Source organism: Dermacentor albipictus, chromosome 9 (genome assembly GCF_038994185.2).
Source record: "Dermacentor albipictus isolate Rhodes 1998 colony chromosome 9, USDA_Dalb.pri_finalv2, whole genome shotgun sequence".
In the NCBI taxonomy this organism is placed as follows: Eukaryota; Metazoa; Arthropoda; class Arachnida; order Ixodida; family Ixodidae; genus Dermacentor; species Dermacentor albipictus.
In genome coordinates, this window is record NC_091829.1 from 14,103,075 (window position 1) to 14,129,939 (window position 26,865).

General features: G+C 44.9%; 1 protein-coding gene across 2 annotated transcripts in view; it reads right to left on the reverse strand.

Moving 5' to 3' along the window:
- Window positions 1–6,417: 6,417 nt before the first annotated feature.
- The window catches only part of LOC135903623 (beta-scruin-like), a 62,570-nt gene continuing 42,122 nt past the window's right edge, over window positions 6,418–26,865 (reverse strand). For both annotated transcript variants that reach the window (XM_065433930.1, XM_065433929.1), the window contains 5 exons: window positions 25,941–26,057; window positions 23,429–23,612; window positions 21,111–21,326; window positions 18,594–18,802; window positions 6,418–6,694 (listed from right to left, as the gene is read on the reverse strand). In XM_065433930.1, coding sequence (XP_065290002.1) covers window positions 6,468–6,694; window positions 18,594–18,802; window positions 21,111–21,326; window positions 23,429–23,612; window positions 25,941–26,057 — 953 coding nt within the window. In that variant the 3' untranslated portion in view covers window positions 6,418–6,467. The remainder of the gene's footprint in view (window positions 6,695–18,593; window positions 18,803–21,110; window positions 21,327–23,428; window positions 23,613–25,940; window positions 26,058–26,865) is intronic.

A 26,865-nucleotide genomic window follows, 5' to 3' on the forward strand; every position in this document is an offset into this window, starting at 1 on the left:
AAGAAACGGGGATGCCGAAACCGACATCGAAGCCGGGACCTTCCTTTCTGTAAATTGACGATGCAACCACCTGCGCAAGTAGTTTTCTTTCATTATTTTTTTTCAACTTCATGGTATTCAATACGAAGAGAAACGACGTCACGCATGCGCCATTACACACATGCTGCTTTTCAGCAGCAATGACTTACGCGGCAACACGCTAGTCTAGCCCCAGTGCGCGAAACAGCCTTAAACCAACAAAACGCTGATGGACGGTAAGCGAATAAGTGAACCCAGTTTAGGCTGTTATTCGGGAAAGTAATGCCCTTCCTAACAATACACCATCCCTTGGCACGGTGTGCCAAGGGATCGTATAACAAATAAATTTCTTTCGCTCAGTTCTACAACTTTCTTATCATGCACCGCTCACGCGCGGTGAATCCCGATGACAACGTGGGCGAGCGCCGCTCGAAGCACTAAGGAAGTGCGATAAGGAATTGCGACGGAACGCAATCGCTGCATCATTCTGGCCCAGCCCTCTGCAATGCGCTCTACCACCTTTTTTGAGCAATTGAAACACACTCACTCCTTCCTATTTTTTTGTGCTGTGTGTAACCGCTAAGTATACGTATCGCCGTAAAAGACAAGGCATCCAGAAAGAGACAAAAAAAGTTCGCATGCCATCTAACTGTTCCAACTTATTTGCAGCTGGAAAATGGAAATGTTCCGAGAGCTCGCGTATTGACGTTGCGGGAAGGCAGACGTGGTGAACATTCAATATTCATATGGAATTACGAGCACCCACTTTGTAACGCGGTGGTGCCGGAAAGCTCTTCTTTACCGTTCTAACGCGCTTATAAGGTATAGCCTCACCTGTGTGTTGCTCCATAAAGTTTGAATCTGCAAGTCGTAAATTGACAGCAGCCTCAGGTGGTTCGGCATCCCCGTCTATCATACTGCGTGCGCTGGACTTCGGCCATGCTGGCTACAGCTAGTCAGGCAACCATACACGCAGAAAAAGCGCCGTGCCTCTAAAGCACCGTGTCATACAACGCCTGGCTGGGTCGCCCCAATCACACCTTCGAGAACGCTGCCCGCTGCGCATTCTTGCCAGCCGTCTGCGACGAGTCGCAGTTGCGTAGGTTCCGAGCGTCCAAGAAGCGCCGGAGAAATCAGAGGCAATGGGCCGTTGCCGAAGTGCGAAATTCAGCCTCAAATCGTAGCAGGTGTGGGAACGCAAGAAGAGGTCGTGACACGGAGGTGAGAAGACCCCGCCCAATTAAGAACAAAATTGTTGACATATTCTTGACGTATCGCTTTCATGGACCTCACCTTGCATGGGGAGTGATTGGTTAAGCAGTTAACAGTGAGCCTGTCGCCCCAGCCAGACGTCACGCTGAGCATGACGTCACACAAGAATGAAATTGTCGCTGAAAACGACCGACAGAGTATACGAGCCCTACACGTCGTCATTGCTCAAGATGATTATGAACAACGAACGAAACGTCGGGGACATAATATCCGAATAAATAAGCGTCTCTGTGGACCTCACTTCGGTGGCAAATCAAAGCGCGTGTAATCAATATGAAAATTTGCGCTGCATACAAATTATCTCGGGTGGAATAAACTGCAATTCCAACAAAAGCAACTGACTACAGCGTTGTTGCGCGAAGTGCGCCTGGGACTTGCGAAAATAATCAAGTTTTCTCGGCAAACGCACACGATTCAGCGACAACGTGCAGCCGTAAGTTGTAGTATCCCTCCTTGTCCTGGCTCCACAGTGACGTAATGCATCTAATTAGTGGTTTAGAAGAACGTGACGCCTTGGAACACCCTTCGAGCCCATCGACTCTGTGGCAAGTACCGACGCGGCGCGGACTTCAACGCCACATCCCACAGCCCGCTAAACTGAGGCTTTAAGCGGAGCCATTCACACAATTAACGCTAGTCAAGAGAACAATGGATGTCAGCGTGGTCGCGTTACCCGGAATGCTCCCTATTGTGCATCGAAGCTTCGCCATTCACTGCATTCCATACCACGCACATCTCAATCTGGAGAAGGCGTTGCGAAATAATTGGACCACGAGAACGTTGACCTGGAGACTTCGATGCTTAGTTGACTAACCAGCAGTGGTTCTTCTTTTTTTTTTTCATCTGATAGTAAATGCGGGAGCAAACTTCGCCGCCTACATTCCAAGCCTATCATCATTGGACTCGAAGCTGCCATGCAGTAGTACCCTGTGAAGTTATAGCATGTCACCAGTTAACCGAGAGTGAATTCACGACGCTTCTTGAACTTGTCGCGTTTCGGAAGCCACTAGCGTCACCGCGCACCCAGCGTGACTGGCGGAATTCGGCGCGCTTTGGCGTCGACAAGCCAGCGGTTTGAGCATTGCAACAGTGGCTATTCATGCTGACTGGCTTGCCGGCGGCGCGAGTATTCACGAACCACACTTCCACGCGATTACGTTTGTCACCACGACGACGAATAAATGAAGCGAGCTGTAACTTTTGTAGTAGTGCACGGTTCTCAATAAAACCGGGTAAATTAGGTGCTCTATCACGATTATTGCGTCACTGTTGAAACAAACGCCCGGAATTGCTGGAAGTAGAGTACACATATTGCAATGCACAACAATTAAATGTATCATTTAATAACAACAAAACGCGTCCAACCGGCGATTTTGTCTGGAATAATCGCTACAACGCCCCGAAAGTCCATTAGGAAAGCCAGAGTGTAGTATGTCACGTCGAAGACGCTTCAGAACGACTACATGCAGGACAGTTGCGAAACGGAGCGGTGACAAGACGCACGATTCTACTGCGTCATTAGGTGGAGGGCGCAAACCGCGCTTGCCGCGAATCTCCACACGCGTCAATTAACGAGAGTTCAGCGCACTATGCCAGAGCATCTCGTTATGTAAGGCGCGTCGGAGAGCGAACAGTGTCGAAACTCGTCACGTGGGCGCCTAGTCGCTAAGTGTTAGCTCCTCGCTGGGGCTTGGCGCGGACTCTTCACTTTAGGTCGTTGTGCGAGGCAGGCGCGAGAATGCCAGAACCAGTATCTCAATTGCAGATGCATCGCGCTGTCGATTTTTCCCATTTAGGTGTCAAGTTTGTAGAGTCAGTGTTGGATACGGTCTATGTGCATTCTCCCCTCATAGGCAGGAAAAAAAAACATGAATAAAAGCCAGGACACCAACCTTTTCTGCAGCGGGTGCGATTTGCTGACGATGGTGCAGTTAAAAAGCGGCTCTCCGGTTGTCTTGGCAAGAGGACGAAACAAAGGAGTCTGCACGGTGCTATCGTTCTCAGTATGAGCCACCACAACGCACGAGTACATCAGCACATGGCAAAGCGCGCTCCAAGGCTGGACACTAGCGTCGATCTAAACGGAGGGCAATCTGGTGCTCCTGTTTCGAAAATCACTCCTCCATGTCTGCTTTCGCCCTCTGCCCCAGTTCGCGTGAAATATTGGTCTCGCAAAAGCGATAAGGACGGACGGTGGCCACCTTTAAGGCGCGGATACGGACCGGCGTTTCCAGCTCGCCATGCAGCGGACGGTGAAGTCGGAGGCGGCACGCCGGTGACGACAGGGTCGCCGAAAATTTGGTCCCTGCACAGTTCAGCGTGTTGAACGTGGCCCACAGCAGCAAAGCGATGAGCTGCTGCCCCAGATCATGCGCACACGGGCGTGGCTAGCGAGCCCTTTTTCGTTTGTCGGAGGCCCGCAAACTCAGCTCAATCGCTTCTTTGCGCCCGATCTGACAGCCGGCCAGCCAAGCTTGCGCGCGATGCACTCTGGTCTAGCGGCTCTGGCGCGAGATAAGAAATGCTCCACTCCCGCGCCGGCTGCGCCAAAGCGCGCCGAATTCCGCCAGTCACGCTGGCTGCGCGGTGACGCTAGTGGCTTCCGTAACGCCAGAGCGTCCGCTTTGCGCCGACGTAGCATGACGTAGCGTAACTGTGTCGTGCGTGGTGCGCGCCCGCGTTACACGGGTCTATATCCGTGGCTTTAATAGACAGTTTTAGTTACACGTACGTACGTAGAGGCTTCACGTACGCAAACCTGAAAAGCCTACGCGCGTTACGTGCATGCCATCTGAAACGCTTTTAGCTACACGTACGCGACGCACACCAAGAGGGACCCCGTAGCCCCATCTATCGGGAAATGTGAACACGGCGGTAGCCAATTCAATCCTGTCGCCGTGTTTCGATACGAGCCGTCTGCGTGCGCGCGGACCGCTATCGCTTGTTCGTGATCTTGCGGAACTCCCGCGCGAAGCTGTCTACGTGCGCAAGAAACGCACGCAAAGAATTGAATCTCACGTACGTCCGTGAGACGCGTGCGCGCCCGCTACGCTCTACGCATGCGCACTGCTCAAACGTAGACGCTCTACGTACGCAAAGCCTCTACGTACGTGTAACTAAATCTGACTAATGTGAGCTATGCGCCATTCACCGTTCTAAGCGTTCCAACCAGTCAAACATTGAAGACAAAAGACAGCAACTTCTCAGCAACGGTTTTTTTTTATTTATGTGGCGATCACACGCAGAGACAAAGAGAAAATATAGGCATTGGGTGGTAATGCATAAACCAGTGTGACGAACGACGCACCGAGGGTTGATAAATCAAGCCTAAATTGTCAGGCGTCGGCAGTCTTCATTTCCAGAAGTATGAACTATACGCAGCTCGCACAAAAAATGTCATCGGTCTGTTCAGGATATTTTCGTTAGACATCATTTACATACAGAGAGAGGCTGAAAGCAGGCGTGAAGGGGCGATGTTCCAAACAACGAAACCAGAACCCACTCCCTGTAGATGGTAAACGCGGCTCCAATCGGCGCCGCTATCCAACTTGCGAGCACAGAGGTTTTAAAAAAAAAGTTTTAAGCCTCCTTGCCTGCGAAAGTGCTTGGTCACGCGCTCGTGCGTGACAAATCACAATCAAAGCAAATGAAGAAATGAAACAAATTGCTCCCCTGCTCACTGTCGATCTGTAGCAGGGCAGTTCCTTATTTTTATTTTTTTCTGATCTTCGCTAGCTTAAAGTCTTTGTTTTATATCGGGACTTTACGCTCGCGGAATTCACAGCCCCATTTCGCGAAACGCCGTACAGGTGATTTTCTCTATTTTACATTGACAACACGGCATGGCACTACCAAGACGCGCAACTTTCAAAAGGCATAGGTCATTTGCCGAAGTTCGAAGCTGTCTCATAGCTGGTAAACTGATTGAATAATGATGCAAACGGTATGAGCGAGGCATCTTCATTCGAACTTGAGTGTAGTTCAGTTTCAATGCACGCAAAAAGACATCACCAATGCTTTTCCGAAACCCTTCAGCTTCTGAGTGGTTGCCGTCATCAAGGTAGACCTGCTCCTATGGAACTGCTTCAATTCCAAGAAAAGCCAAATCATATCAGATAAAATTATTTTATTGTAGTAAACCACAAGAAGTTAAACACACAACAAAATATGCAGAAAAGGATATTAAAGTAAGGAGCCTCAAAAGCAATTACTATAAAAATAAACAAGCAGTCTAAAAATAATTTTCTGAACCAATATATATTAAGCTTAAGCAATTATAGAACAAAATTTAACACTAATAGTTTAAATAGCAAACTAATTAAAAATACATTTCAATCAGTGCAAAAGTTAGCAACAAAAAATATATGAAAAGTTATCAACACATAAATATAACATTATTCAAGATGGAAATTTGGAAAATGGTATGGGACAATTTAAATGTTATGATTGTAAAAATTTCAAGGTATCTGGTAAATTTTCAGCAGTACCCTTAAATGCCACGGAGTCATATTTATATTAGTAAATTGCGCACTATGGGTAATAAAGAGGAGATCTAGTGGGATGTTACTTATCAATAAATTACTATCAAGAAAAACGGATGAAAGTTGATTAGTATAATTATTTTGTAATCGAGATTGCGTAGGAACAAAATATTGTGGTGGCGTCATTCGGTAATTATATCAGGAATGTAACAGACTATCAGTGATGATGCCAAGTGGTTCCGAATGCGCTCTATGAGACAAATGTGACAAATGGACAGAAGACATGTGACAGAAGCGATAATTTTATAGTGGACATGAGTGTGAGCAAATGTGCTAAGATTGGTTTATTGATTGGAGTGATTTAGAAGCAGAGAGATATGTTAAAGGGTTAACAGCGCACACAGACGAGGACATAATGAGGAACAACAGGACACAGCGCTGTGTCTTGTTGTTCCTCACTCTGTCCTCGTGTTCGTGCACTTTTAACCCTTTAAGATGCTTCACCAACTAGCCCACCAAGCCATCCGTGAGAAAGATACGGCCTTAATTACAGCTGGGATGCCAAACGCCGACTTATTTCCTAGTGCATAGGTCGCACCGACGTTTCATATTGCGATCTAAATGAACGCGAATAAGAGATACGAAATCGCGGGAAGTGGTGTAATGAAAATCGAGTGACGCTGGCTAACGCGAACGTCACGTTCGCTTCGCAGCGTCAAACATTCGCCGCCAGATGTCGCGAACGTCGGGTTCGGCACCGCCGCTTGGGGGCAGCACGACGCAAGCGTGGCCGGCGAGGGGGAACGGGGGAGAGCGAAGCCGGAGGTTCCCGTGGCTGGGGCCGGTGCAGAACACCTCGCACTCGTCCACGGATCCCTCGTAGCTCGTGCTGACGCCTCCGAACACCATCACAAACGCGTCAGCTGCAACATAAATGCGCGGTTTATAAATAGCTCATTGCTCGAGCTAAAAGGAGCGAGCATTTGAGTTCGAGCTCATATACCATCTGGCATGTGATGTTCAGTCAACAGAAAAAAAAAATTAATTTGGAATCTATCTAGGTTTACGTGTTTTACGTGTCCTCTCCAGTGTCTCTCCGTAACCGGCCAACACGTCTTGGGGACTGCAGCTCAAACGTGAAGGGTTTTTACTTGCCCGGATAATAGCTTTCTTTTCCTCCTGGCGGACTTTTCTCGGCCGTAGCTATTGCAGGAACTGTGCGTAGAACTCACTTTTCCACTAAACCCTGAGTAAGGAAGAGCGATGTTCCAGAAAAAAAAAATATTGTGCAATATATGCAAGCTAATCATCCCGGAGCGCTCAAAGCAAAACAGAATTAACGTAGTACAGGTGGTTCTAAAACAGACCAATCGAAATGAGGCCGCGCAGCACCCGGGAATTAAACCCGCGGCTTCGTGTTTAGCGATGAAACATACCGATACCCGCTAAGTCATCCCAACGGGTTGTTGCCATTATACTGCGTTCTCGTCAACATAAAGTTAAGTTGACAGTCAGTGCCTGTCTCTTGTCGCGCACATCCTGGAGACGTATTCTGTAAGAGTCCGCCTCGTGAACATGTCCATTTCGTCTGCTGCTGAAGTTCTGATTGGCTGGCGTGGGCTACGCGTCCATAGCAGCCCAGGCGCCACGGCCAATCAGAACTTCAACAGCAGAGGAAATGGACACGTCCACTATAGGTGGACTCTTACAGAATAGCTCCCCTGCTCTTTAGCGCTGCTCCAAAAATGAAAAAAGAAAGAAAGTTTCATTCTGCCTCAAAGCGCCGCATAATTTATACACTTCGCTTGAGCAGTCGTCTAAAACTGCCACGTGTGGAGGCAGCCATTGCAAGTGTCCGTGGCCCAATTTATTGAAGAAGCCTCGGTGGTGGAGCCGTGCTGACTCACCAACCATTGTGGACGCAGGCTGATTGCGTGCTTTCTCAAACACTTGCGTTCGCGATGCATTTCTCTTCCTGATCAACGGCGTTAAGGAAAGCTCCACTAAGCATGTATCTGATGCGTATTTGGCTATAGCACGTATCCGCCGAGCTAGGACTGTCTGCATTTAAGATTTCCTTATATCACCTCAAGCCATCGAGGGCCACTAAAGCGAAACAATAATTTGGCAGGCACTTAAGGCTGCTTACGTGTGGGAATGCGAAAGCATTGCAGTCCCTATGGCAATTTTTTTTTCGCGCGTTCCTTGTCCGCGCAAGTGCTCGCCTGCGTTCTAACTGTACCTCAGTGATGCCAATTCAAAACATGCCAAGTGTCTCAACGTGCTTGCTTGCCTGCGAGCAGTTCATAACACGAAAGGCTGCTCAGCACCGTTCAATCGGACGTTAATGCTGTTTATCTTATGCGCTCCCTTTATACACTCATGACGTGGCGCCACCTCATCCTCATTGGCTGCGCCGCCACGCACGCACAAGGCCAGATGTTTAGAAAGCCAGATGTCTGTGACGTGACGTGTGCGATGACGCACTCATGAGGAACACCTTTAGTCAACCAGAACCGTGGAGCAGCCATGGCGTTCGAATTTTGGCATGGATACTGACCACCGGCCCCAAACATTTTCTTCAATATAAGGTGGTATACGGTTCCAACAACCTATTTGGAAGTGCCGTTGGGAAAATTGTAAAGATAGTGAGCCCTTGTCACGGCGGCAAGTCACCGAAGTGCAAGAAAAGGCTGACAATCTAAATTGCTTTTACTGGTCAGTTTTTGCGAGAGAAAGGACGTGCAATTTGTTTTCAATAGGAAAATTATGCTGTTCATTGCAAGTAAATAATTGTTCACGTGTGAATGTTCAAAAGATCATACATAGAGTTTTCGTCAATTTCATTTGAGAATCTACCTGAGAGCGCACACGGCGAACCAACCTGTTTCATCGTGTGCGCTACGGAGGATTGAGTTTGTCGCACCTCTACTTGCGACAGCTAGTGAAAATATTCTTCTTTCTTCGAGATGTATGAGACCAGTTTCTGCGCACTGTTTGTCAAGTAGACTGGCAAGAGCGGGATCCTAATTTAGTAGCCTCGTCGGAAACTATGCCAGGAGACCTCGATCGATACCTAAAAGAGGTATACATGTCGAGTACTTTCATGCAGGCTCGTTTTTCATAGGATCCCCTTTGTACTACGTCGCAGAAGAAACATTAAAAAGATCTGTATGATATGGTCTTACTCATTCCTCTGTATAGATTACACTTTTGGGCCGGATGAAAATCAAATATTTGTAAACGAGTTAAACGCATTAATGTACCAGGAGAGGTTCAAACATTGTTCTTCAAGTTGCATACAAACACATTAGATGTGAAGACTTATCTGGAGGAAAAGGGGATTATTACTACCTTGGGGGACTCACTGTTTCATTGTCGGAAGCAAGAAACGATCGAGCATGTATTTCTGGATTGTTGTGAAGCTTTTTTCTTCTGGGATATTTTACAGCCCTCAAGAAAGACGTACCTGTGGACGCTTTCGGCATAAGATTTTCGCCAGTTGAAAATGAGGATGGTATTCCATTTTACCTAATTATGCTCTTGAGCCTCCATAGCATTTGGCGATCTAGGGTGGCAGTCCAGAACTCTGACATAAACGTCAAGCCGATAAGGCTATACTTCAAGGAAAGCATCAGTAGAATTATAGCTGTGTACCAGTTTCAGTCCCCAGAGCCTGAATGGCTCCGTAGGGATGAAGCATTAGCAAACATGCGCGAATATTAAGGGGTTCGCGCAATAAGGCCAGTTCCTAGAAACTGCTTCGCCGAATGTTTGTTATTCTGTGTTTGTGCTGTTCATTGTCGCAATAAAGAAAATGAAAAAGCAGCTGTGGTGTCGGGGAAACAGGCTCGTCTCGCACCCCTGAGGCCAGCGTTCGCTACCTCACCCTCCACCCCCTCCCCCCGAGCGAAATTTATCAAATCTGCTTTTTAAATCCATTAATTGTCATTGGTGGCAAGAACCTCCCTGATAAATTTGACAATATGAGCATTTTCAATGTGTTTTTAGTATCTGTGCCGTCGGCCATTTGGTACCATTATTCGGTTACGCCACCGACTACAACGCCGGATTTTCGCGTAATGGAGCATGTAGTGCTTTTGTATTAATAAGTTCCGCTGCATTACGGCAAATCACGTTCTGACAATAAAAAAAATGTATCTCTGACCACGAGTAGCTTCGGCAATAAAAGAAAAGCAAGAAGGAGAGATGGATGGATGACATCACTTTAAAGTTCTCGCACCAGCAATGACGTGACGTCATAGAGTTCAATGGCGCCTGCTGGTGCCTAGTTAATTACTTGTCGGACAAAAAGGACCACGTCGACTTCTAAAAGAGCTCAAGTTTATAATCTTACAAAGTTAGAACATTTACAGTGTGACGTCACCAGTCCGTGACGTCACACTGATGCACCGCCTTGAGTTCCGACGCGAATGCAGAAAACAGGAATGTTTTGCCGCCAATTTCTCTTCTAGTAGTTTATTATTCTCCCGAATAAAACTGAATAAAAAAATTACTCATGCATAATTACCGAAAATAGAGTTTCGAAAGGCTTTGTTATCAGAGTAAACTGACAACATGTTTTTCCTTGGTGTCCCCTATTCTTCCACATGTCCTCTTTAGTGTCCTCTGTCCTCGATCCTTCGTTGAACCCGGCAAGTCTAAATTCTAACTGCCCCGCAATCTCTTTCCCACTTAGTGGATTTACATATACGCCCGTGATGTACCCATACACAGATACGGTGACCCGAGATAACTCGAACTTCCACCAGTGGACGTATCACTTTCGGCGATACCGTCGCCTTCGCGTAACGCAGTGCTCAACCAGCCAATCAGCTCATCCGGTTTTGCTCAACCAGCCAATAAGCGCGCCCTGAAAGTGATATCGCCGAAAGCGATCGTTCGAGAATACGTCCTCAGAACCATAGCCTAGAACTACACTTCAACCACCGCTGCGGCTTAGCGGCTTCGACGTCGCTCTGCTAAGCACGAAGTTGTGGGCTCGATTCCCGAACGCGGCGGCCGTATCCCGATAGGAACGGAACGCAAAACAAAGGGGGAAAATACTAGTGCACCGCACATGTGGCGGTCTTGGCAAGTAAAACGCTAGAATATAATTAAGTTTGAGAACCACACCTTCTATGCGCAGTTCCTGCGTTACAGCATGCGCAGTCGTGTCCCAACGATAGTTGCACGCAGCACCGGCAAAATCACGGGGCATGAAATGACGCAGGCAGGGCAAATTGTCCTTCGAAATGTGCAGACAAAGCGGCTCGCAAAATTAGAAACGATAAATTAAACAAAATAATGCAGAGAACACGCAAAGTCCGATGGTCACGCTCTGTAGCTCGAAGTACAGAGGCGACGGTGTCGCAAATGCTTCCCGTGCGTGGCGAGCCAGTGCTGGCACTTATCAGGAATCCCGTTCATGTGGGACCCGTCTGGCACGTCGCGATGACGTCACCACGGTCGGAGTCACTCAGCACATTGGCGCCCTTTTCAGGATTTTGTTTTTTAAATTATGCGGTTTTACATGAAAAAAACACTTTCTGATTATGAGGCACGCCGTAGTGGGGCACTCAGGAAATTCCGACCACCTGGGGTTCCTTAACGTGCACCTAAATCTAAGTACACGGGTGTTTTCGCATTTCGCCCCCATCGAAATGCCACCGCCGTGGATGGGATTCGATCCCGCGACCTCGTGCTCAGCAGCTCAACACCATATCCACTGAGCAACCACGGCAGGTTTTCGGGATTTTGCGGCGTTTTGAAATTGGGATATAATTCATGTAAAAGTACAATAAAAACGAGATGGAAAAGCATGTTGGTTAGCGTTTTCTACACTGACTATTCACTTGTGTAATTGTTATGCGCTGTCACTAAGCAAAAATGAACACGTTTATATAAAATCTATAGAATCAAAAAGAAGCTCCAACTTCGGCGACTCATAAGTGGATAATCTTGACAATCCCTGACGCCGGCTGCTACTGAACACAAAGCTGTCTTGTTCTTCTTATCCGCGACGAGCTGATGAATTCTGCTAGAACGACCCCCGACTGGAGGATCCGACGGAGGCCCGAAAAACTGGAGGCCCGCATTTCCTCGCAATAAAGGTTTTCTACGTCTTCCTCGATCGACTAACAAGCAAGTGAAATAAAACTGCAAAGCCTAAAAGTTTTAAAAAAGATAAGTTCCCTGAGCCTCCGAAAACACAGATAATCAAACTATGCAAACAGAAAAACTATAGGGTGATGGTAAAGATTACCCGATTTGTGCCCGTATACTTGGGATTGAACTGCAACCACACCTTATAGAAGCAATATTTTCTAAAACCATTTAATCATGGTAACAAGCACCCGCATGGGCAACCTAACATTTTCGTTTTACTCACTGTACCTTCCACCTAACCCCCGTTTACGACGTTGGGATATTTGCTCTTCCTACAGATATTTCAAGAAAAAAAAAACAGCGCTAAAAAGACAAGAACTAAAAGAACATGTCCGTCGTATATGTTGGTCTATTCGTCCTCGTCCTTTTAGTGCTATTCTTTTTTCTTCAAGTATGTTATACCAACGCGCCCACATCAAGCAGCTGCTGCTTCTCGCTGTAGAGTTACCTAATTATCGAGACGTGCCTTCTCAGAACACTCGCTGAATTAACCAATTTGCAGTATAATTTGCTAGGTTTTGAATTTCTTTCTTTCTTTTAAGTTACACAAACCTTGCTGACACCGTTGAACTAACTTCCTATTTGCAGCATTTCGGTGTTTCCCATTTTATTTATATTATTTTTTCAAGAAAACACTTCTTTCTAATCAAACTGAAACTGTCACGTGACGTTAGGAAATTTAAGCAGCGTGAAAACTTGCCCTCTTGTTCCCCTATAATGATTAAATTTTTAATGCCTTCGGCACCTTGCACCACGTTACGACTTCCTTTCTTTATTTTATTTTTATTGCGTGTGTCTTTAAGAAAACCCATTCAGAGACGCAGCACTTTGGTCGTTGGTTACTTTTAGGCAGGCATATTGCGACAGTCTCGTCATCGCCAAAACGAGCAACGATTTATCCTTTACCGACAGCGGTGCTTTCTACGTCGCCAGAGTTTCAGCAGACCACAATAGAGCTCGAAATGCGCGCAGACGAAACATTTCCAAATTCAAAGACAACACGACAGTCCGCAGGCGCCATGATTGGGCAAAGGCACAAACTGAGCATGACCTTCGAGATTGGGTGGCGGAAGCTATCTCGGAAGTGATGAACTAACCTTCGGAGGCCATACATTGAACAACGTGTTTTTCCTGCTTCCCGTGAGAAGGAGCGACGCCCTAGACAGACGACCACGGCAGCCATAATCGATTTTTAGGAGGCTATGGCGCCATCTACGTGTGGCTTCGAAAATCGCGGACTTTGGTCTCGCTGCTCTGTCAGCCGAGGCGCCACGGTTGTGGATCACTAACGAAGCGAGCAGCTTGGCGGTTCTTTTTCAAATATTAGTCCGCGGGTGACTTTCTCAAGATAAGTCAAGGTAGTCGGAACCGATGACATCAGGACGATTAACACGCAGCCACAGCTGGCATTTTGTTCACTTCTTTGCATAATAAATACAGAGGTAAAAAAGACCTAATGTGATTACAATGTTTTAGTGGTTTCATCTAGACTTTATTTTGATATCTCGCAGCAGTCTCTTTTATTGTGTGCAGCGAAGAACAGCATGGGGTATAGAAGCCAGATATTTGAAGGTACTTCTTCCTTCTCAAATATAAAAGAGTACCAGTACAATGCATTTTTGACGTTTAGATCATTTTATGCTGACTATCGAAGCTGTGAACGAAAGCGGAAACTAGTAAGCGGTAAAGATGGCACTCATTTTGACGCCAATACAATTAATTAGACTACCCCAAATACTACAGCCTATAATCATTGCAGAGCAAAATCGGCTTACTAGTTTCCACTCAGATGGTATGCAGAAGCCTCGTATATGAGCGCGTTCCGCTGATGCATGGATGGATGGATGGATGTTATGAGCGTTATGAGTTCGGAGTCAAAGCGCCACTTTACAAAATCATAGGGAAATTCTGGACGTCAGTAATTGACCTCTGAGACTGTCGGCGCGGCGCAAGGAGTATTCCTATGCTGAGTATGAGGCCATGATTCGTACCCCAGCATGTGCTGCGTGATCCGCGATTATATTGAAGTTAGCATCTGTTTCCACCAGAGGGCTCTGATTTTTGGCAGAAAAAGCTATTTTGATCATGGCCTTCCTACACCTGACTGACAATCTCGGAGGCCAAGATACGTGCTCGTTGCCGAGACGAAGATTGCTGGAGCTTCCACTAGAGTGCGCGCGCTTCGACAAAAAAACGCCCTGCCGTATGTGGGTGCCTTGATTCGAACCACATTACTTGGTACGATCTGGTCAACCAATACCACCTAAAAAAGAAAAAAAAACAATTTTGCAGGAGCATTTAGCGAGCACGCGCCTTTTAGAAGCGTGTTAAGTGACCTCGAAGTCGCAGTAAAAAACAATTGGAGAGGTTTAGCTGGTCTGTGTACGCATTGCTCTTTACAGAAATACCGGTTTAAGGGTAAACGCGGACACCAGTAACAACGCTGGCAGCTACGTCTCGTGATGTTATGTCCAATAACAACGCGAGAAATGCCTTTTTCTGTGAAATGGGCGTTTTCGGATTGAGTCAATATTTAAAAAAAGGCATTTTGATTGCATCGCTGCCGGCAATTTACACAACAGATAAGTAAAACACGGATAGTTTCTGTAAGTTGTTACTGCAAGTTAGTTAATATATACGGCACTCAGACATTCAAACTTCAAATTCAGACTTTTTATTTATTAAACAAAAACCGTTTAATACTTCAAGAATTAGCCTCCGATTTATCTGAAGAGTACTAATGATGCACTTGGTTGGGTGCCTTAAAATGCCCAAGATACGGGTGTGATATACGATTGCTCATGATAAATGTTTATGCTCGTGATCCATGTAACGTTTGAAACCATTTATACGTGAAGCTCTATTTGCACTTCTATACTTCTTTCTTATCAACTGTGTAGTGTACCTTGCTGTCCTCCGTTGTATTCCACGCAGTGTGAATATACTCGTACCTAAGTGTGTTGCGGCCCCAGTCAGGCAAACTAGTGTCCCGAGACTCCAGTATGTTATCTGTACTGTGCAGCTCTAAATAGGTAAATAAATAAATAAATAAATAAATAAATAAATAAATAAATAAATACTTTATTGATTTATTATTCATTATGTGAGTGTCCTGTCTGGTCAAAAGCTGCACCACAAGATTGCGCCACTAACTGCCTGCTCGATAAATAAATATTTTTTTAAAATTTATCTTACATGTGTAATGTACAAATGGTGCAGCAGAAGCTCCCTGGACTATGTATGCGGACGACATCGTGCTATTAGCGGACAATAAAAGAGATTTACAGACAGCTGCAAATATCCCTGGCAGCGCAGCGATAAATCAAGGCCTCAAGTTTAGCACAGAGAAATCGGGAATTATGATGTTTAATAAAGAGACGAGTAATTACGTGATGTCAATTCAACAGCAAGTCATACCCATGGTCAAGTAATATAAATACCTGCGCGTATACATAAACGAAGGAAAGATTTACTCAAGCACCCACCAAGAGTACCTTAAAATAACGGGGAAGGGGAATGCTGCAATAATGAAACACAGAGCACTGTGGGGCCACAATAAGTACGAGGTGGTGCGTGGAATCCGTAAATGAGTAAAGGTGCGAGGGCTATCGTTCGCAAATGCAATTCTATGCTTAAAATTGGATAGTTTGTCGGTGTTGGAAGTTAACCAAAAATCGGTAAGCCGCTCGGTTTTGGTAGCCCACGGTAAAACGCCACATGAGGCAGTGCAGGGTGGCATCGGTTGGGCCTCTTTTGAAGTCAGGGGAGCACAGAGCAAAATTAGTTTTTAAGAAAGAGTCAGAAACGTGGATGAAAATAAACTGGCGGCTAAAGTGCACAAGCACCTGTTCTTGAAAAGCGTGGACACAGAACGGAGGAAGAGGTCAAGAAAGTTGGCAACCAAGCACAGTGTAACTGAAAGTGTAGACAGACAACCAGTAGCAATCCTAAAGAAAGAGAGACACAAACATAGCGAATTGGATGCAAAGAATGGAAACGAAAAAGACCATGGAGACTTACAAGAATTATAAAAAGAAATTAGAAGGGGAAACCTGTACGATAACACGAAGGGCAGACCTTGCTATTTGAGGCTCGAGTTTAATGCCTCAGGACAAAAATATACCGGAGCAAATATTCGCAACTAGATTAGGCATGTGTATGCCGCAGCCAAGGTCGAGAGACCATTCAGCACATCCTAATGGAATGCGAAGGGATTCATTGAATGAGAACGGTATGTAACATACACCTTCCAGAAGCGCTTTGGTTTAAAGTGGACGCACGCGTCAACTGGTCAGCTGTCGAGATAGGCAAGTCACGTGTAGAGTATTAGCGGGAAAGAAAGCGTGGAGAGATTCATACGACCGTATCTCTTACAGTCATAGCTACTGGTACAAGGTAGATTTTGAAGGAAAAAAACATTAAGGGGATGTATACAAAAATGATAGTAACAGAAAGACATATATAACATAGCTGATTCAATCAAGCAGGCTAGGTGACTATTTGTCACTGCCCTGTTTCAAATGGGATGTCATAAAACCATCATCATCGTCGTCGCAGTTATCATCAACATCACCGATCGACCTAGGCAAACGGCCTGACAGGACTAGAAAAGGTGGTACGCTCCTCCAAATGTGAGTTTTCTTTTCTTGAGCCAGGTCAAGAGCATACATCGCTTTTTGAAAACAACACGCACATAAGCCTAGGAGATTCGAGAGAACGCTTACTACTGCCACACAAAAGGTTGCCTGTGACTGAGTTGAAACGCGGGTGCTAAGAAATATTACAAGTTTTAATGATCAGTGCGCGAGGCAGGCGGTACGCTGTCGTTGAAGATGCATTGCACAGACAACGGTTCCTAATCACGGTTGTGGAACACGTAAACGAAAAGGAGAATAGAATTAACTGCTGGAGTCAGCACTTATCACACACACAGAGAGAGACACACGCACAAGTACAAAAAAAGTATATATTTCTATATTGAGTATACTATATGTATGAACATAACTGCGTGGTTTATAACAGTTACAGAGAACACGAAGTACTAGAAAACGGAGGGTAAATTGCTGGCGAAAGCAAAACGAACAACATGAAACTATGTTCCCGAACAACAAGCTTGCTATGCGTCTCGACTTCATTACCGATTTGCCCGGAGGTGGCTCATATGCCGTTGTGCTAACTCTCTGAGAGCACTTCCGGGCATGATTGAATGCTCCCGGCGATATGGCCAGGCTTCTCGGTGGTCACTGCCACGGAAGTAATCAAACAGTAATGATGCGCTCGGAAGGGCAGCGTATAATGCAACGAGGGGGTGGACGGAGAGCGGTACTTGAACGCAGAAAAATAAAGCAATGGATTTTTCTCGTTTGCTTGCGCTTAGCACACACACGCACACACTGACTCACAAAGGCAAGAAGTACTCTTTTTTTTCTTCTAGCTCGAGTGCCCGGTTGAATCGAAGATGCGAATTTGTGCTTCGAGTACGTAGATGCTAATGAAACCCTACCCTTGTGCAATGAGATATTTTCACCAAAATCAAATGACAGATATGGCAAGTGACGTGAAGTGCTTGTGCGTCAGATAGGATGCGGCCCGAAATTCGATTCGTTGCCTAAAGGGCCAGGAAAAAACGGGATACCACTGGACGAGCTAATGATGATCAAAGGAGGACTCGAAGTTACTCTTGCAAGTGCCTTGATACGGTAAAGATATTCACAATTAGGTAGAAATATATGGGTAAACATAAAAAGGAGAAAAAAGAAAAAAAATTTTTCTGCTTCAGCCACTCCACTCTATTCGTTGCTCATTTTGAAAAGCAAGAGCACATGTACGCACGTGCCTTGTATTCAGATAACATCGTTACTCTGAAGAGGCACTGCGGCTGCGAGCATTAAAAGAAAGAAGCGCAGGCGCCTACAAAAAAAATTATAAACTGGTCATCTTACTCTATGCTACCGCGCATACCAAGTATGTCCTAAAGAATATTCGAACTTCCATACGCACAATTAAGCATTCGACGCACATCTAACAAATGTCTCTGAGTGCTCGTTTTACCTTTTCAGATACTTATGAACCTTGTTTGTGAATGCTAAACTGACAAACGCCGTCATTTGCGGAAAAAGCCGTAATCACCAAAGTGGGGAACTTATTGAAGCGGATCCGACAGCTAGGTTTGGCGATCTTCACGTATACGAGATTTCAATCGCACAGCGACAAAAAGAAAGGACAGAACTTGTATTCACAGAAATGTACTTACGCTCAAACCGTCCGTAAAAACAGGTAAAAGCCAATGGTGATATTGGACATATCAGACAAAGCGGATGGAGACAGGCAAACAGCCCCAATGGTATTTCTGAGAGAATAATGCGTGTTTTTTGATCATGCACTGTAAACCCAATATAAATACTGAAACGTTCGCGTAAACCAAGAAAGCGGTTGAAAGTTAGCGCCACGTGGTGTTCGTGTTCGTGTGATCATATTGCTGTTCTTTTCTGTGTGGCGACAATACACCGAAGTTGTGTTGATTGATTGATTGATTGATTGATTGATTGATTGATTGATTGATTGATTGATTGATTGATTGATTGATTGATTGATTGATTGATTGATTGATTGATTGATTGATTGATTGATTGATTGATTGATTGATTGATTTACCGTAGCTGGCGGCCGGAAAAGCGTGCCGGTTGAGGGAAAGGACGTCGTAGAACACCCAGGCACCGTCGTCTAGAACGTAGATGTTGCACGTGCTCCTCAGTTTCCCTTTCTCGGCTGGAGTCATGCCACCACAGAGCCAGATCTGGTTGGCACTGACGGCTCCAGCTCCGAAAGCGCAGGGAAAAGGAAGGGAGGGCCCTTTCAAGCACCTGCGTGGTGATTTTTTTACAGAGTGAATGAATGAATTAAGAAAGACGTAACTGAGATTCGATCTGTTTTGATTGTCTCTAAGGCTCAAAAAGCGCAAACAACGACTTCACTGCATGTCTTCACAAATCACGCGGTATTCTCGGTGATCTGGGTCGCTTTTCTCAATGCCTTCACAAAAGCTGCCAGCTTAAATTCTGTGTTGTTTCAGAATGCAGGGGAGCTTTCCATTAACACATTTCTGGCCACATTTTGTGTTGTCAAAGGGAGCTCTTTTGGTGTAATAATTCTTGCCTCCCCACCTGTCTTTCACTTTCACGCCACTAACTACGCTGCTCAGTGTTGCACGGACCAGTTCACTACCTGAGAGCTAGAATCAACAACATTAACTGGCACTGTTCTTTTTTATTCCTATTTTAAAAGTACACCAAGGCGTATAGTTAAGGGGAAGCTTTAGTTCAAGAGCTCAGGAGCTCCCAACTAAACACACAAGAACCGAAAAACCTTATTGGCCGACCACTGCGGCACCAATTTTCATAAGTTTTATTCAACTTAAAAGAAGAAAGTTAAAACCTAGAGACTGCGGAAAGAGGCTTTTTATTTATGCCGTTTAGTTCCTTAAGAGAAAAAACCTTGACCATTGCAAAATAAAATAAAACTTTACTATGAAGTTTACAAAACTAACTTAACAGTAAAAAGTGATATCAGAATTCTGTATAATGAACGTAATAATAGATTTAAAGCGGACAAAACTGATGTGATGTGCACTACACTAAAGCCTACCGTTAATTTGGGGGTAGGACTTTTGCAAAACAATTGTAAACATTCTAACAATTTCATGCAAGTTCTAAACTCACACAGTAAATTTGTCCGCTTAGTATCACCTAACTGATTCAATTTACAGAACTGCATTATCTGTTTTTGGGTGCACAATTACGGATTTGTAAAATTCGTGCTTCTACTTTACTTCGGAACTTGCCTATTTACGGCATTTTTCGTAGAATAGTTGATATACTGAATCAAAATTCTGCTTACAATTGTTGCTAGAATTGACCGATTTCTTATTTCCTCAAATTTCATTCAAATCGGTCCAGCGGTTGTCTCATAAAAATATTTTTGCGTTTTACGCATATTTGAAAAGGGGAATTGGGGTTTGCCCAGAGCTAAAGGTTCTTCTTAAGCAGCAATTGTACAGAACACCTTACTGAAATTAGGACGATAGCAAGCTAAAGAGCTTAAGAAGATAGTAAAGTAGTCGTTAGGATCTCTACATAAAACGTGGAACAAAGTTTCAGAGACTTCGTAGTAAAATGCCCACAGTAACCAGTTACGAATTTTCCTATACGTTTACATATGGATCAGTTAAATTTAGGGCTTCTATGGCTGATCTCATCAGCCACTGTCAAGTTGAAGGTGCGCTATTCATGATTACGAATCACAAGCCATCGTACAAGAGAAGGGCGCGCCCATACTTGTACCAGTGGTACTGCGCGAGATCGGTGATGTCAGCAAGGCCAAGTCAGAAATCAAGGCTCTGTAAAAGCTCGGTGCAAACCTCGTCAACGCCTCCTTCACGCATTTCCTGCTCAACAGCTCTGTAGTCAATGATAAGTCAACGTCTTTCACTATTGCTGCACAAATAACAGGCTATCACGACGCTGCATGTAATCCATATTTCGCATTTATTTTTAAGATATGACAAAATACGTGAAGTCCAAAGATATTTTTGGCCAAATAAATCCCCACCAAAGCATTGACAGCTGAAGTCATCATCACAAGACTACAGTATGCCAAGAATATATAATATTTTTTCATAAAAGTTCGTCTTTTTCAAAAATACCTTTTATTCACATATTTTTCGTATGGTTAAGGCATAGTATTATATTTTGTTGGGATGCACAATTTTTTACTACATTTGAACGCTTATTTGGTTCCTCAAGGCCTCTCCTATTCATGTGTGCGCAAACAACATTCACCGTTAACAACGAATAATTAGTTGCCGCAATGACTGGGCAGTTATGATGGTTTTATTTCTGGTAAGCAGAAGGTCATATCTCCAGCCTCAAAGGTTTCGTCTCGATGGACGCTGAGTCAATCAGTGCCCGTGCACCAAAATTTAGGCACGTACACGTTGAAAATTTTGACGCTGACAATATTGACCAAGAAGCCACCATTAAGGAGCACGTGCACAGTTTCACAAGGCTTAACTTCAACGTCTAAGAAAGATGTTCAGTTTGCTAATCATCCCCGTCAGGCATATTAAACTTCACAGATAAAATTTTCCGGAAGTACCGTGCTGTCGGCGCTCACCTGCGACGGCGCGTGTCAACGATAAGCACATCGTCCAGCGGGCGCCCTCCAGTAGAATCCGCTGGTGCACTGCTCCTGTCCAGTGCTACTCCTCCGATCACCCATATCCTCCCTCGGTAGGCCACCACCGCAGCTCCCATTAGCGCAACCGGCAAGTTCAGCAGCACGGACCAAGCGTTCAGCATAGGGCTGTACACTACAACCGTGTCGAGGTAACTAGAAAGAAACGAAAATGAAATGGTAAATCCCTATGTTCCCGGCACCAACAGCGGCCACGTTCTGTTCCGCCTACAGCGTTGCTATAAAGCTTTCAGGCGCATTCATCCACACGGAATGCACAAATCATGAGAGCATGAGCTGGCACACTGAGTAGAGATCGGAAAGGAGTGCTTAAATTTTCATGTTTGCTGTAGCACGTACGTTCGTCTTAATTGTTGTCAAAGCTGCATCCTGGAAGTGTAAAAGTTTGTGAATATATAGCATGGGCGTGCTACTCGTGCACCATGAACGTTATAAACAGAATCAGTTTAGTCGATGTGTGCTTCAGAATTATACTACCGTCAAACTTCTTTTAGATGTTAGTTTTACAAAGAACTTTGTCAAAACACTTTCCGTATCTCTATTGCATATTTCGTTCGGACATCAGCTAGGTGTATGCATATGTCAAAAATATTTGGCACCCACAACTCCATTTGAGCGCTACGTAATTCGAAGCATTGTTGTTTGGTAATAGAAGGGCACTCACGAACTGCGGTAATTTTCTGAAGCGAAACGTATACCGTGGGTACTCAACACACAATGTTTATACGGCATTGCATTGATAGAGAGCATCATTATGTACTATTTCACATTGTGAGAGCATCTACAAATATACATATATATACCACTTGACATAATTAATCAATGTCCATCGGTTTGAGTAGTGTGATTTCAACCGTGCCTTGGCTGGTGACTGGTGGTTTCACTGGCGGTTTCAGTGGTGGATTCAGTGGTTAAGGTGGAGCAAGCCCAATGTGCGTCATTGCTGACGTCAGTGGTCACTTGTGGAAAGACCCAGATGCATTATGCCTAGAGTCTAAGAGCGAATTTTTCAAGCGATAAGTGATCGCACATTGTTTGTTTGGTGCTCTTCCTGGTCTTAATCTCACATTGACCGCTATCTAGGCGCTCGATAAAAGCTGTGCGATCCAAATGCAGTCCTAGGTCCCTGCTGTTTCAGGCGCTGTGTTAGGCTACACTGCCTTCTGGATCGGCCCATGAAAATGGTCAGATATGCGCCTGAGAAAAACCGGTCTACATTTGACTGGCATACTTCACTTTAATAATATAGTATTTCATGTGATTACGCTTAGCATAAGAAAAGAAGATGCGCTATGCCTGTCTACTCGTGTGCACTGCGTGCCGAGATTTATGATAATTACGCAATGTCATTCCACAATTAGCAGTTTATGTGTTTGGCGCATTATAGTCTGCACGGCTGCTGCGCCATAAAAATCCCAAATCATCATTCCACAATATCCCATTCTAGCAAAATTAGGAATCACTTTTGGCCTTTATTTTGCAACCAAAAAGCAGATAGAGGTATTGAGAGCTTGACCAGTCACATTTGCTTACTTTGTAAGAATGCTTGTCATTCGTCACTCCTACTGTCATTTGATTACGGTAGCGGACAAACCCAGGTCACTGCCCTCCAGCGTGCCGACTTTAGCACGCGCTTCCGCGTTCTCCTTGCTGAGCAAAGTAAGACAAACCTTTCTGAAATAGCACGGTCATGCTTCTCAGTTCACCAAGTTTTTCGTATCAGAATCGTTTCAGGGGACATCACCAATAGGTGAGTAATGCTCCTTCACTTTCGCAACAAAGATTTCATCGTGAAGTTGGATTTGTAGCTGCTGCATACACCCAATAAATTTCTGTATTTGAGCTGAAATACATGACTCACACATGACAGAAAATCGCAGCGCTAGCACGAATCTCGTCAACGACGGACACCTCTTCAAAATGTCTTTTCGTATTCCTCTTGTAAAGCGTGCTTTGTTGCACATACAATATGTATGTAACAGAGCACGCTTTACAAGCGTTCAGCAAAAAAAAAACGCCTATTTAATTGTTTCGGTAAAATGTCCTGCCAAAGTCGACCTTCGAGGGGCGAAGAAAAGAGGAAGGAGGAGCGAGACATGCAAACAGTTGTGTCAGCAGTCTTACTGCTTTTGCGTAGTGAAGTGTTTCCTTCTTGGCGAGATCTCCCAAGGCGAAAATTGTCCCCGTAAACGGCCAGCTCGCTTCTCACGGACCCGCTTTACTCTGTTGAGGCTCACCTTCCGCTCTGGTCGCGACCTCCGACGACGTACAGTTGGTCATCGACCACAGCGGCTCCGTGAAAAGCTCGCGCCTGGGGAAGTTTGGCTCTCTCGCTCCAGGACATATGGCCCGTTGAGAAGCAGAAGACCGAGTCCGAGGACACCATCTCGTCACAGCGGGTCCGGCTCGGATCGCAGCCCCCTGAGAGAATATAGATAGCGAGAGCTAAACCCGGGACTGGTCTTTATTTATAAGGCGCATTTCTATCCATGAAGTTTATTCCTTGACTTAAGTGTTCTCATGAACGCCCCCGGTACGACGCAGTTGGCGCTGGAAACAGTTTAAAATTAGGCCATTAAACCCCATCTGCAGATCATGAACTAAACTTTGCCAGGGCAGGACAGACCTTCTCACTATGGTCGGGGCTAGCAACCTTCGGGGTTCTTTGGTAGGAAAAGAATATGGCAACATTAGCAATATGTAACAAGATAAGGATTTGGTAAACTTTTAATGGGTTCGATGTGAGCATAATGCCTTAAGCTTGTCCTCTGTGCTTTCATTCCAGTGTTAGAGATAACAAAATCTCCAAATGAATACTTTTCGTACATACGGCGGTATAAAGCAAGAGAACTTACGAAATAACGGCTGTAACCCGCCGTAAGATATTTTGCGCAGTTACAACTACTTCTTACGGAGAAAGCAGCCCTTTCCAGGCCTTATAAAAACGCCGTATAGGGTAAGTTACGTGTGCTACACTGAATATTTGAAAGGACGGCAAGTTAACAATACTCATATGCTACAGTGCTTCTAACTAGCGTTGTTTCTTAATTAACTCCTAAAAAAAGAGAGAAAGATAAAGGCATTTAATTTCGACAGTAGGGTTTGCGCGCTTTGCTAACGAACTAATATCACTAGACTAATATCTCTTCGATCTTAATGTAACCGTCTCCATTCACTCGAAGCTAACAGACAAAGCTGATATTTTCGACTTGAGCAACATGAGAAAAGAAGCAACCAGCAGCACCCACAAACATAAGGCAACAAACATTTCCCGTTTTCATGTAGACACTTCTAATTGGCCGCTGCTCCCTTGAAGTCTTTTCTTATTGGAGACTTTGTAAAAGGAGGCAGAGCTAAGCAAACCGGCCAAGTACAAACCATTCCTGCCCAACTGCTTCTTATAAGGTACGCGCAGTACGCATGTATAAGAAACTCTGCAAGCTAAAAAGAAGTCTGAAGGCGTATTTGAGTTTCGCACCTTGAGTTTGCCTTCAATTAGCGACTTCCCTGATTAGATTTGCCAACGGAGATTCGTCTTCAGTTATACTTATAGAGTAGCGCCAGACGTGCTCTAACATCGGCAGTTCGACTAGGATTTCTTTTATTTCGTTTTTTTACGTATTTCTTTCTTTTTCAGCAACTCTTTCAGGAAGTGACCAAACTTTTATTTAGCGTCTGCCATTACCTTCCGCCCAAGCGCATCTCTTTGTTAACCTCTTGGTTTAGTGCGCGTATTACCGAGAAAAATGGAGGGGGGACTCATTTTAATCGTTGATTTTATGAAGTTTTAAATTTCTTGTTTTTATGGAGGACTACCGTGCTGATGACAGCTAATTTGGTGCAGAATACAAAAACCTGGTCACGCGAAAGACGGCTTGCAACTGACCGGTACCTAATTAAGCAACCTCGATCAGGCTATTGCGGTAATCACGGCATCCAGAGATGATAACCGACGTATGGTTAGTTATTTTGGATCCTCAACCCACGACCAACGGTCAGTTACGAAGACTTCGCACCTAATTTTTTGGACAGTGGAACACGGGAACGCAGACGCACCTTCCAGTATGTCCTGATATTTTCAGTATTCAAAACTCGCGTTACATGACGTCTTCTAGGTGCTTGCAAAGCTCTACGTTTAGTCTAGGCATTGTGTGGCGTATATTGGCGGTAAGCGGCCTGTAAATTATACTGCCATACTGTCCAGTTCAAAGACCGCTTAAAAAAGGGCCGTATATTCATATGGCACCCACAAATATAGCGCATATAAATGGGTCGCTTAAGCACTGGTCCACATAAAATCTGAGCCGCTTATAAGCGTCAAACTTCCGATTACAAGTTTCATGGTTGCATTCATTAATTTAAGTATGCATTGCATAATAGTGTACGGATCGCATGAAACACGAAAGTGACCGACCTTCACTGTGGGCACCCCAAGAGTAGTGCAAGGCCGCCGTTTAAGCATACGGAAAGCTGCCGTATTTCATGGTATGGGCAACATAAGCAATGGGCCACTTACACTGAACCATTTATATGCGCCGAAACTTTTATTTACTTTCTTTCGTATGCGTTATTTCAAGAAGGTACTAAAGAAGAGTACTGATCGCATGAAATACGAGATTAGGAGTTGCTCTTATATGTCTCCCAGCGCACTGCAGCACAACTGTTGAAATACAGAGATGGCTGCAGTATTTCACACTCAACGATTCCTGCTGCTAGAGATCTCCAGATAGAAGGAACCCTGGCACTCACCAACAATGAAGACTTCGTCGCCCACGAGAGACGCCGTATGGTAGTTCCTCGGCTCGGGCATTGGGTCCAGCATCTGCCAGCCATTCTTGAGCGCCCCAAAGTACAAGGCCAAACGACCTGACCGAATTGAATAAAACATGCAATAAAAACACTTCATTGTTCGAACACTAACAAGCGTGGAAATGAATCCAGGCACGAATTGTCAAAGCCAAAGTCATTTAGCGAAATGTTCTGGCATTCTACCTAGCATTAGGCGTTTCTCGCGTGCTATAGAACTAAGTCGCGGGAAATTCCAGTGGTATATTCGGACACGATCCGTCAACAACTGATTTGAGTTCCAAACGTTTAACATGTGCCCTAAAGTTACTAATTAAGAAGTTTCATGGCTAAACCTTCGTGAACAGGCTGTTAACGGGCGTAAAACGCGCTTCCTGCTACCAATAACGTAACCAATGTCAGGGCGATAATGATGACATCTCAGCGAGTCGCCTTTTTAGGTGCCTTCACTTCGTCCACGCCTTTAGCCTTATTAGCCTCCTGGAAATTATTAACCAGCTACCCGATTCTTTGGCGTTACTGATAATGAGCTGCCTCAGGATATCACTTCCTTGTCTCTCGTGAATCGTCATGCGATGAACGGGGTGTGTGGTCTAAACAGCGCAAAACCACAGCTCTAGAAGAAGAGGCACGCTGGATGACCGCCTCTCAACATAATTTAATCGTCAAAAACAAAGTATAACTCCAGAGTGCCTAACTTCGCTCGCGTTAATAGGAAGCAAGTGGCGAGTATAATTTTGGCACCCATAAGAGACGTAGAAGAGGCCGACGCAACATAAAAACGACAATGAGGACGGAGTTAAATTGACTATTTTTTTTTTCTCCCTTCTCCTTGTAGACTTCAAGTAACTACGCTTATATACATTCA